Source organism: Notothenia rossii (genome assembly GCF_949606895.1).
Source record: "Notothenia rossii genome assembly, chromosome: 9".
NCBI classification, from domain to species: domain Eukaryota; kingdom Metazoa; phylum Chordata; class Actinopteri; order Perciformes; family Nototheniidae; genus Notothenia; species Notothenia rossii.
The window spans coordinates 18,224,207-18,237,358 of record NC_136907.1 but is presented as its reverse complement, the minus strand read 5'-3'; the positions used below and the strand labels follow the sequence as shown (position 1 = coordinate 18,237,358).

The window sequence follows — 13,152 nt, the reverse complement described above, 5'->3', positions numbered from 1 at the left end:
GTGTTTTCTGACACTTGGTGAGTTCCCTGACACACCGGGGACACATATTCATGTATAAAAGACGTACAAAAGTGCATTTTGCCTGATAGGTCCACTTTTAAATAGGCTGTTGAAGAATCTGTCTGCCCTCCAGTCATCGTTGCTTACATTTTCAGTCACCTCATCTTTTTTGTTTCACTTGCATTCTAAATTTAGAGGATTTCATGTTAGTTGAAGGAAACAATGAAACCAACAATCTGACACGTTTGGTATGTCAGGTGACATCTTTTGTGCTCTTGAAACTGACAGTACTTTTGAGTTGCACATTATTCCTATTGAAAACACAATACATCCGCACTCATATGATGACAACGATTATAGAAGAGCCATATACTGTAAAGTAAAGTGGAGATACCCAGCCTAAACATGCAAACACACAAATCAGCTATCATGTCAGCAAGCGTTTTGGAACAGCTGTATACTGTATAATCTAAGATGAGTGCTCTCCATTGGCTTATAAAAGTATACATTATAAAGGAGGCAGGTTTGTAGATATTTACAACTGACACAAATGCTCTTTCTTTTACTCACATGGTTTGACAAGTTCCCAGTGTCCCCTGGAATATTATTTGCTGCAGAAAGTAGACTTGAAAAAGCCTTAACACCTCATCTGAAGGTGACTGTTATTTAAAGTAGTGCTTTTGAATAATAAAGATTAAAAAATAGATGTTTTTGACGGTTTCACATAAATATCATGTATTTCGGCTCTAAAGACCGCAATTCATAACAAGTCATGTGCTTTTGATTAAGTTTAAAATGAAAATCATTCTTTATCTAATGAGAGTTTCAGGTTAAAGGTTGTGCCTGCTTTAATTAACATGCCACGTGAAAAATAATAGCTGGAAATAGTTATTCTTTGTTTGATCCACCCTGTCCTGCACATTAGCACAAATTGGACTATGTATCTTAAATGTTTCCATGACTCACGCCTTCCGAGACATGATGACAGGTACTGAAAGATGACTGGCCGCCTTTGATCATCTTGTAATGTCAGATGAATAAAAACATCAGGGGTGGCAGCATATAAAGATGATGTCTTACTCTGTTTTTCAATGAAGTCCAGAAACACAAAAATCTGCTAACAAGCCACATGATTTGAATACTGTGTGTACATACTATAAACAGAGTATGATAACGTGTCCACATTGCTGGCAGCTGTTTTCCTACAAGATAGTGTGCAATGGGAATCACTTGACTCTTCTGACCTGAATCAGTGGTGGGTTTAGGAGTGGATTAGATATATTGAAATAGATCTGAGCTCCAAATTGTCACCTCTTAACCCCCAATCCTTGTAAACAACCACTTAAATCTGCACTCCTCATATCCAAGGTAGCCAATGGATGTAATGACTGTATAAAGTGAGTGGCCTTTCTCATAATGACCAAACCACAGTGAATTATCTCCTTACTCTGCAACAGAATAAGCAAAATATATTAGTTTACATCCATTGCTGCCTGATCAAAATGAGAAAACTGAAAATCCCTTTTGTCTGGCTTCTTTCCTTGCAGGCACCAGTCTATTGTCACGGTAGCTCCAATGTTTGCACACAAAATATATTATTTTCATTTCAAGTTCATCCATATGGAATCTTTAGCTTTAACATAAGAGTTTTTTTCTCATTTCAGAATCTGAAGCGTGTGGCCGAGGTGTGGATGGACGAGTACGCCGAATACATCTACCAGCGCCGGCCTGAGTACCGTCACCTGTCAGCAGGAGACATGTCAGCCCAGAAGGAGCTGAGGATCCGCCTCAACTGCATGAACTTCAAGTGGTTCATGGACAAGGTGGCCTGGGATCTGCCCAAACACTATCCACCAGTGGAGCCCCCTGCTGGAGCATGGGGAGAGGTACAGTCAGCTCCCATATCTTAGACACAAAAAGGGTTGAGGAATTAGTCTCAATGATAGGTTTGCCAAATTTAAAACCATGACTCTAAGATAAGGAATCTTTGACATCGGAGCATCTGAAGTGCTGTGTTAGAAGTTTACACTTTAGAGCAACTATATCCAGGGTTGTTTCTTTCACCTTTCTTTAAAGTTCTTTTTTTCAAGACAAAGTTTGGGTGTGAAAGTGTCTCTTTAGTTATTAATGGGTCCATATCTACCTTAAAATCATAAGCATTTGTATGTGATTTGGTAAAAAGCTCAGTTGACAGTACTCCTGAATATAATGAAAAGTTATTCAACCACATTTTGATATTCTATTTTTGTGTTGTCACATTCTAAGACAAAAAAACGATTTGCCACGAATCAAGTCGACATTGTAATCTCAAACACTGAGCATCTTGGTTTTGATATTTCAATATAACCATTAGACCATTAGCATTATTAGTAACAGCTTCTTCTAAAATAACTCAAGAGGCTGTCAAGAAAATTGTGGCCATTTGGCTGTAATAATCCTATCTGTCTGTCGCAGCAGGCTGAAATCTGCTCTGACAGCACTCAGAGAGGAGAGCACATTCACTCAATGTGAATCAGAAACTCATTTGCATTTAATTGCCTCCCGAAATATACCAAACTAAGGGTCTAATTCGAAAAACTTGAATCTGCCTCAACAATTTAGTGCCTGTGTGATGGTTTTATAGGAAAAAGCTCCAGTTAATGTCACAGACTTAAAACTCCTGTCGTATAAATGATGATCCAGTCGGTTGACGGGTTTGTTTACTTGTGTGAGACTGTGCATATGTGTGTGTTTTGATTGTAGGTGCGTAACGTGGGAAGTGGCATGTGTCTGGAGAGTAAACACGTTGTATCCGGGAGTCCCATCCGCCTGGAGAGCTGCGTGAAGGGGCGGGGCGACGTCAGCTGGAGCCATGGACAGGTGAGCAAATCGAAAAAGTCAGAGTCAAAGTCAACTTTATTGTCAATCTTTCAGTTTGTGCGTACAGACAGAGAGATCGAAATACCGTTTCCCAGAATCCCAAATATAAGAATAAAGGGAGTTCAGCCTCCTGACAGCCTGGTGGAAAAATATATAATAAAAGAAATACCCTTCTTCTAGTTCTTTAGACTGTATTTGAAATGATAGTGAAGATGCATCCTTGTTGATAGCTTGTCTCCTTAGTAAATACATGTCTTCTTCTTTCTACACACTCACATGTCATATGAACTTACAAGGACATATAAACAGCAAACACTACTTTGTGCTGCTTCATTATCTTTGCATTATTCCAAAGGAGTGTGTTCGCTCTCACACGTCGCACCGAAGATCTTTAAACCAAGATCCTAATATAAAATGAATGGATTGAATGTCTCCTTTTGTTTCCCCAGCTGAAACGCTGTGCCTCTGATACTTGAATTGCTCCAATCTGAAGATGCACTGTAGTTTCATCATCTCATCGTTGCAATCGGTATTCAGCATCAATGAGATATTGATTCGCTGCTTTCACAGGAGGCGCTCCGACTGCTGTGCTTGTCAGGGATTTTCTATTTTCTATGAAGAGACGAGGGACTCATTCAGGAAGTCTTATTGATGTCCAAGTGGCCAACGCTGCTCCAGCTTACAGGCTGTAGAGATTCTAATTTAGTTTGGTCAATGGTTATGGTTAGATAACAAAGTGCGCTTAGTTTTTTCTATCAAGACTATAATTCACATTCTTTTGCAGCTATGTTGAAAGTTGATTTCATGTTTTAACACCTTCTTCCAGACAGATGTCAACATGCACATATAGATGTTTTGATTTCAGCCAAAGTATTTTTAAGATTTCTCCACTATTTGAATGTAATAGTTAAGCATTAAAGTTTATTTGTCATTAAAATCTGAATATAAGGTCCACTCGTTAGCTCTTAACCGTATAACAGTCTGTAAATGTTAAGTTATACACTTCATAAAATGCTTTGAAAGGCTTGTGTACACAGTTGTAAACTTTTAGTTTTGATCAGTTTATCTCTCTTGAGACTCTTTATAATATGCAATAATTGCAATTGATATGCAATATTCAACTGTCAAAGTGGATCCTTAACCATGTGTCATCTAAATACAGTCACACTAACAACCTACACAAGTCACAATGAACAGCCTTAGTCATTAAGTCTGATACATTGGATCAGTTATTATCCAAAGAGGCAACACAGCCTTGTGATCCTCAGATGAAATGTCTGAATAGAGCTTCAACTATGTAAGACTAAGTGCATTAGTGAAACCCTGAGCCCTTATAGGAGATACAGTTCATGAAGATTCACAAAGAAAGTCCGAGGCACAGAGTGTATATTCCCATGCTGTATTACTTATTTTTATGTTAATACAATAATGTGCCCTAATGGCGGCACAGCACTTTTACCCGGAACACACAGAACAGAATATCTTTAGCTGCTTTGTGGCTTTATCAAGTTAATCAAAAGTACATTTTTTAAGAGCATAGCTTCTTCCTCTCCAACTGGATTGTATCAAAGAGACTTTCATGGTTAATGCATCTTGTCATTTATCAGCCATCCCGATGTTTTTTCCCCCATTTGCTTTAGTATGTGAATGTTTTGACGTGAAATAATGTGGCATTACAACTGGGATTTGTTTCCTGCAGGCAGAGGTGGGAAGTAGTGGAGTACAAATACAAATACTTTGTTACTGTACTTAATACTGGTATCAGTACTTTACTCCACTACTTATTTTTCTGACGACTTTTTACTTTTAATTCTTACATTTTTAACAAAAATACCTGTACTTTCAACTTCTTACATTTTCAAAACAGGCTCGTTACTTTAGTTTTAATCTGCTTTTGGTGGCGTGATCATTATTATTTAGAGTCATTGCATGCCTATTGATTTTAACACGATCCGTGTATCCATCATTTCCTGGTCTTCTCTAAAGAAGAGGGACCAATGAGAACGTTTTCATTTTGCCGTTGTTCTGCATGGAAACATTCATTAGCTAACAATTACATTATTGTTCTATTAATATAAAGGGAGGTCAGTTACTCTTTAAAACAGCTGGTTGTTATGGGTTCTTTTTACTGAAGTGCATTTTGAAGCCCATACTTCTTTACTTTTACTTGAGTAAAGAAGTTTAGTTAGTACTTCTACCAGTTTATTTTTAAACACGTGTATCTGTACTTCTACTTTAGTAAAGGATGTGTTTACTTTTGCCTGCAGGTGTTCACATTCGGATGGAGAGAGGACATCCGGGTGGGCGACCCCATGCACACTAAGAAAGTCTGTTTCGATGCCGTTTCACACAACAGCCCCGTCACCCTGTACGACTGTCACGGCATGAAGGGCAACCAGCTGTGGCGCTACAGAAAGGTACGGCACAGCAGAGTGTGAAGACAGAAACACATTATCTCTATTTATATCAGCCGCTCTGCTCTTTTGATCCTCCTTCCTTTTTTTTCACAAAACAACAAAGTTTATAACATAACTGCCTTGAAATAAATAACTTTTGAGGTCACTTAATCATTCAGTAAGGTTTAGCATTCAAACAGAAACTGCCCTGCAGCTGATGGATATTCTAAGGACCTCATTATGCTGTTGTTATGCATTTAAGCTCTTTTAAAACCAAAACATGCCTTATAACAGGCCACAATTGTATTTATAATTTTTTTTTTTAAAAAGCTCTAGGATTTGAGGTTTTCTCATAAACAAGCTCGTCTTCAGCAGTAAACAGAGAGAAAAATCAGTAAAACATTTTTTATAATAAATGTACAAATATTTAAGTCTATGCCTGCTAATTAGTACATTTTAATGCAGTGGTTCTCAACTGTTGGGTCGCGACCCAAAAGTGGGTCGCAGACCCGTTTCGAGTGGGTCGTAGATGTCAGTGAAGAAAAATGTTTCAATCAAGATTGTTGCCGGAAGTCCCCACGGAGAATAACTTTGCGGTAAAATAATAAAAATGAACACATAATGAAATATGACGCCCGGTTTGATGATTGACAGGTCACAGAACAATGGGGGCTATCTACCCTACCCACAATTTAAAGTAATTCACACAGTCTATCTCCTCTTTACTCTTCTCTCTGTGTGGAGCAGCAAGTTCAGCTGTCAGAACAAAGTGAAAAACACACAACGGCATGACATTATTAATATGCCGGGTAGTAATAGATTTATTTATTTTCTTCTCAGTGTACCAGAATGTGTAGTTTATATGTTAGTATTTCTAAAAATCTACAGACCCCTCTGATTATGTGTGCCTTTTTATGTTTTACAGTTCAGCTTTAATTCCATCATCTCATTATACCTTTTTTAAAAGCATACTTTAGTTCTGTGAAGGGATATATGCACTGTAGGTTACTTCACTTTAATTAATATTGTACGCTGAGAAGCGTATATATTACTGCACAATTTTTTGTTGAATAGATTTGAGTGGTTCAAAATGTTGGGTCGCGATTCATTGACAAAGGAAAAAGTGGGTCCGAGGCCTGACCAGTTGAGAACCACTGGTTTAGTGTATAAATGACGAATTAATTACAGATTTGAAAGGTTAAAGTGTCGTCACCAACACCAGCGCAAGTTTCAACATACATAATTTCATGCTTGAAGAAAAATGGACTTCAAGGTGAAAATGTTACAATGAAAGAAATCCTAATTTTGTTATTTAGACAATCTTTTGTGTTTCTCCAACCTCCCTCCAGGATAAGAGTCTGTATCACACGGTCAGTAACAGTTGTATCGAGTGCAGCCCCAACGAGCGGCGAATCTTCATGAACACGTGTGACCCCTCCGCCCCCACGCAGCAGTGGGTTTTTGAGAAGACCAACTCCACCGTGTTGGAACAATTCGACCGGGGCGGCAACTGAGGCCCTGCAGCATCCACGAAAAAACTCCTGACGCACACAGACGTAGATCTGCTGCTGCTGCTGGGAAATGGGGTTTTACATTCATTTGGTTCCCCGTTTACCTGAAGGTGGCAGCTGTTTCTCTTAGGGTCACACAGACTGAGGCACGATGGGATACCGTGAGGGAAGTTGTTTAAACACATCAGTCAGAGGGAAGACTGAGTTGAGCTTTGATAGATGGGTGTGTGTTTAAAAGGGATTTAGTGTGAGATGTATTTGCTCTTTCACGGCGTTGCTGTGGCGGTTGGTTTGTCTCACTTCCTGATTTGGCTGGTGATTGGTTATCCCTCCTCCCTTTTCTTCATTCCCTTTTGTTTTAAAATGTTCTCTGCCTTTATCCGTTGCCTTTCTGTTCCCTTGCACAGTTTTTTATTCTCAATTTTCTCTGTCTATCCACCTTTATCCGCTGACTCCATCTCTTTCTACTTCTGTCTCTTCTGGTCCGCCTCCGCCTGCACCTCCGTCTCTATCTGCCTGCATGACTGCACCTTTTCCATTCTTCCCTCTCAAATCCCCTTATGTCTCTCCAGCTCTGACAACCTCCCTGGGGGGGTGGGGAGGTGGCTGCTCCAGCTGAGCCAAAGTCATCCTGACACCTGGGTGAAGCCAGGCAGAACCACTCTGAAAATCACCTGGTGAATTGATTCTCTTTTACAACCCTCATCCACCTTCTGTTCCCTCCTTCCCCTCGTGCCCCCTGCTCCCCTCCCCCCCACCAACTCTCTGTGGCCACTGTGGGGCCCGAGCTGCTCTGAATGTAGCAGGTGGAAAAAGAAAGTAGAACAGCGACCTCTTTAATGCCCCTCATGCCTTTTTTTTCCTCTGTTCTGAACTTTGCTGGCTGTATTTATTGATGACTCGTCCGCGGGTTTTCACTGTGCCACTTCTTCTTTTATTCCTCGGATGCGAGCACTATCCAATGCCGGGGGTTTGTTCAGGCCAACTCTTGCTGGCTAAGGGATTGTTTGTTGTGAGGGGGGTGGTGGTGGATGCTGTCACACCTCTTAGAGTCCCCCCCCTCTGCTTCCTGTTCGCCCTTTGCTTCTCCCCCGCACGACTCATGCTGATCAGTCGCCGGAACGACCCCGTCACATTCTGCCGAGCGCAGGGTCGCGGCGCAAAAGCAGCGGGTGGGACTGCAAAATGGACGCCTGCCTGGCTGGATGACTGGCTCTGTGACTGTCAGGCCAGCTGATTCACAGCAGGGCTGCACGATTGGCCGGCTGCCGAGCTGACACATCACTTTAGCGTTCAGGGAGACGAATAGGAGAATCACTCTGGATAGGCTCGCCGAGGTAGCTCTGGGATTGAGACGAATGGGGGGTTTAAAATGCATTAAGCACTTGTGTAATGATAAACTTGAATGAAATCTTCGTGCCTTGTTGGAAGAGGATTAGATAGGTGTGTGTATTTTCTGAAAAAGTGTGTGTGTGTACGTATGTGTGTGGGCCAAATATGTCTACATCAGCATAGGAAACAATTCAATCTATTCAGGATATGACTTTTCTTGAAAACTAAGAATCTTTACATCAAAAAACTTCTCCTGAATCTCATTTCAAATGAAAGATGAGTTGACCTCGACTCTGGTGCTGGGCATTGAGGGTGCCTCTGGCTTTGTGAGCCTTATATGGCTCTCTCAATGAACACACATGTAACTTCTGGCTGTGAATAGAGCTAAAGAGACTTAGTTTCCCACCACATTTTCCTCCTGCCTTGAAACTATTAGCCCTAAGAAGACCCGTGTAATCACTATACGATGCTGTTTTGTTCTTTTCCCACCTGTTCAATCCAAAGTACTTTTATGGGAAAGGGAATTGTTGGTTACTACATTTTTTTTACCCTATTGTTTTTCTTTCTGTTTTAATTAAATGTTATGTTATAATTTAAACCTGTGATTTAGCTGATTAGTTTCCTGCTGAACGTGATTTCCTGGCATTTCCTGGTCTGTCGCCTGCACCCATTCTCTAATCTGGTTTCGTGAAAAATAACAATGTACAGTAGGGCTGCACGATATCGGAAAAAACTGACATCGCGATTTCCCCCCCCTGCGATATATATTGCGATATGAAAACAAACAGGAATTGAAAAAAAGTCAGTTTTTCTCCCGCAAACCATCCTTCCTTGAACTTTAATGCAATACAATTGGTATTTTTTTAACTATATTTAACCGGATGAAGGATTTTAGTCACGGACGTCTGGATCTTAAGTTATCAGAGCAACAAGCTGAGCTAGCTCGGTTAGCAGTGCCAAACTGCTCTGGAGAAACACATGAAACTACTTTATTCAGTGTTTTTACCTTTAATCACTGGGTCCGTTTGCTTTGGAGATTTGATTGTGATTGGTGGTTTGCTGTCACTCACTCAAGTACCCCTGACATGAGAGCTGCGCAAGTTTCCCTTTGGTAGCAAGCAGCAAAATAATTGTAACATGACGTGTTTGAGTTAATTTGCCTACTTAATATCGCAAGTCCTAAAAAAATAAATAAAACATTTTTTTTTTTTTTTTTTGTTTAAAAAATCGCACGTCCTGCGATGTGAATATCGCGCATGCGCATATTGTGATTATAGTCACGACACGATATATCGTGCAGCCCTAATGTACAGTATACGTCATTATCAGGTATTGTGCTTGATAAGATGTCAACAGTCCAAAACAACAGGTCCTATACTCGACATACCTTAGTCACAAATTAGGCTAACTGGGACAGAATTGTTTGCTAACATGACAGGCATCTTTTCAGGTTAGAACACTTTTAAGATGACATAATAAAATATTTACTATAGACAAGTATATATAAATAGTAAATATATAAAAAATATTTGTTTTAAAGACTAATTGTAGGCTTGGCAGCCAATGCATCATGTATGTCTTCAATTGTGATTTGGCCAACAATTGACACCTTATAACATTATCTTTGTTGAAAATCCAACATTAATCCTTGTATTCAATATGGCAAACCGTCTTTCTCTGAGAAAAAGATCCTGCCTTTGCACACCTGATAGAAGACCATGGCGATTTAAATTTAGTTCAGGGTTCCTGTGTCCTTTTTCCCCTGACCTTCTCGCTACATACCTGGACAACTTGTACATTGTCAGATTGTTAAGAGGGGAGTGGGAATTGCTGCTGCAGACCACTGAGTCTCTGATGTAGCCAGGATTTCACCACAGGACCAAACAGGACAGAAGCAAAAACCCACCTGACCTTTTACAGCCTGATTTATTTCATGTTTCCTACTGTTTTTCTTTGAAGGTTCATTTTAAAACACTGTTTTCTTGGTGATGTGTCAAAGTCATGTTCGGATCAGTAGTGCAATCAGGGCTGTTCAATCATGGGACTTTATTGTGAAGGACTCTTGTGACTGTTTAGTACCAACACTGTACTTGAGCACACACTTGTGTTGAGGGCGGAATACACATAGCAACATTGTGGGCTGTAATGAAACACTGCATAAGTATTTTTGTTGTACTACTAAAGTACCTTATATCTTAGAAGTGTCTCCTTTGTTTTACAAAATAACTTGATTCCTTTCGGTTAAACATTAGATAAAAGGTGGATTCTTAAACATACCATACAAAGAAGAAGATGATGTTCTAGGTAGTGATTTGAAATCCCTGCTGATATGATACCTAGTTCTTCAGTACTTTTTCCGGAAATAAGAAACTTTGCCAATTATATTGAGAGAAACTTAACTGAGCAATTGAGCCTCTTTTTAGCTGGGTTTTTAGCTGTTGTTTTTGGTTTTGTGTCCCAATTAGTGTAACCATTCATTTGAGCTTTAAAAATGAACTATTGTTTTACATTTGACAACAGAACTGGACTTAAATGATCTCTCTGGGAAATTGAACGTATTGCCCACAGTGTTGCTAACTGTATCCCTTTGAGTTAATTTTTTTTTTTTGTGTTTTTCTTTTGCTCATTAGAGTACATTGTACCTTTCCATTGCACATGTAAAGTATGTTTTTAGTACGTCAATAAAAACAATAGGTTGAGTCTTAATGACACATTACATTGACTTGTTATAGATTGCATTCACTGTGGTAAGGTATTACATCTTTTTATCACTGTGTACAAGCTATTCCTCTATAAAAATCATTTTACAGTGGAAAAATCCAGTTCATGTTGTCAACATTTTTTCCTTTTGTATTCAATACTTTTCCACAGTTTGTGGAGTAAGCTAAGGGTTAATGTGCTGCCACTTTTTGTTGTAATATCAAAATACTTTTTTATTTAAGTGGTGAACTTTAAGTCGGGGGTTCATATTGTTTTAAAAGGGCATAGCTTTTTAATGTCAGTGGGCATGGTCGGCCTTTTACACCATGTTGTGTACATGTGTGGATTTTCATGTGTAGGAAAGTGTACATTTTGTATCTCATAAAAAATATCCAATATTTTTTTCTACTGACATTGCAACTGTAAAAGTGTATTTAGGTATTTAACAAACTGTACAATTAAACTGGAATTGTATGATATTTTTGCTGAAATTGTCAAATAAAAGCTTTCTATATTTGGATGAAAACGTGTCTGGTGATAAATTAAATACAAACTTGACGAATGCAGTGCTGAATACATGCTAGAAGAGTCAGAACTAACAAAGCTCTTTCACACCCCAACAAGCTTGTGCGGGTTCCCTGGTGTGTGTTGCTTTCCAAACGTAACCAAAACTAAATTTTTAAGAATAACTTTAACTTCTGGAAGTCAACTAAAACTGTAGTTTAAAGGGCTGTAACGGTTTCAACATCTCTCTGCATTGATTGACAGGTGTACTGCATGGCTGCAATTGAAAAGTCAACCACTGTTCCTTGATTCAGACATACTTTAATGTGCCTCAAGGTAAAAGTATTTGAAACCTGTGTTGAGGTCAATTTAGTCAAAAAGCAGGGGTAAAGTGCTATTTTTTACAAGTGGGGGTTGGACCAAACATCCTCTAGGGGGGTCTGGGGGCATGCTCCCACGGGGATATTTTTTTTTTAAATATTGAAGTTAAATGCATCAATCTGGTGCACTTTGAGAGCAAAATTAAGCAACAAGTCCTCCAACTCATACGACCAAATAGGTTGATTGTTCAGCAGCTTATTACGACCTATAGTCACGCTTTAAAGTTTACCACCTCTATTGGTCGTGTAAGAAACAACAATTTGCGGCAATTTCAAACGCTCCGGAGGGTCGTATATTCACAAATAACCCTCTCTGGAAAATTCTAAATTGTAGAATAGCTCTTTGATTAGATTTCTAGCGAGAAGTGTATATTGTACTTTTAGAATCCACGTCCAGTGGATGTGTAGGAAATATAGTTTGATAGATATTACGAAGATTATTTGAGGTCTCGCCAGGAGAACGTGTATGCTTTTCCCCCTATGTAAAGTTAGCGTCAACAACCCTCACGGGGTGAAAACAGTATTTCCGGTCTCTGAGTTTTCATAATAAAACCATATTCCCCTCACTGTCAAATGACTTCACAGTGATATCTGCAGTACTCATCCACTAAAACACATCAGTTTATCCTTGTTAATTACACGACATTAATTGGTTTAAATTGTGTACACTGCTTTTGTGTTTTTCCCACAGATTTTTCCCTTTCGATTTTGAGAGACACATTTCTTTTTTCAGAGGTTTTGATAGGCTAAAACATCGAACTACGAATAATCCTCAGCTATCGGTGAAGCTTGATGATTGGATGTTTTAGCCGCAATGCACGTTGGGATATGGTGTTTATGTGATGTGAAATCCGAAAACATTTAAAAAAGAAAAGAAAAGAATACTTTATTCCGAGTGTGCTTGCTTTTTTCTTTGAAAGTCATCGCATAACGGCATGGTAATACACGGTTAGGCTGCATTGAATATTACACATCTGCCGTAGTTCACAATTTAATAGAGCCCTGATTACAAGACTTCTGGATAAACTGGAAGAAATGCAGCCGAAACTGAATATGTGACTTGGATCATAAATATATCAGCAATTAAACAACATCTTCAATTTCTCTTCCCACAATACGTCTCCTCGTAGTATCAATAGTAATTTGGCTGACTTTTATATTTGATCCAATTGGTAAATAGGTTATATTTACACCATAACGGTGCACAGCTTATAGAAAAGGACTGTTAGTTTTTAAAGATATTACTGATTTTCTTTTAAATAAATTATGTAAATACTGAGTTGAGAGAATAGTCAGGGGTGATGGGAGACACATCTACGAAATCAGAATTTCAATAGCTTACCTTTAAATGACGGATATATCTCAGATATTAATGTGTAGAACTACAATATGTGAAATAATATAACAATATCCTGTATAATTATGTGAAAACATGAATAAAACTACACATCTTCAGATGTTATACAAGCA

The 13,152-nt window shown here is 38.9% G+C and overlaps 1 protein-coding gene across 1 annotated transcript in view; it reads left to right on the top strand.

Moving 5' to 3' along the window:
• Window positions 1–11,324, top strand: part of LOC307017774 (polypeptide N-acetylgalactosaminyltransferase 10-like) — a 70,084-nt gene extending 58,760 nt beyond the window's left edge. The window contains exons 9-12 of the mRNA XM_079647548.1: window positions 1,665–1,886; window positions 2,743–2,859; window positions 5,127–5,276; window positions 6,605–11,324. Of these exons, the coding sequence (XP_079503674.1) occupies window positions 1,665–1,886; window positions 2,743–2,859; window positions 5,127–5,276; window positions 6,605–6,769 (654 nt within the window). The 3' untranslated portion in view covers window positions 6,770–11,324. The remainder of the gene's footprint in view (window positions 1–1,664; window positions 1,887–2,742; window positions 2,860–5,126; window positions 5,277–6,604) is intronic.
• The last annotated feature ends 1,828 nt before the right edge of the window (window positions 11,325–13,152 follow it).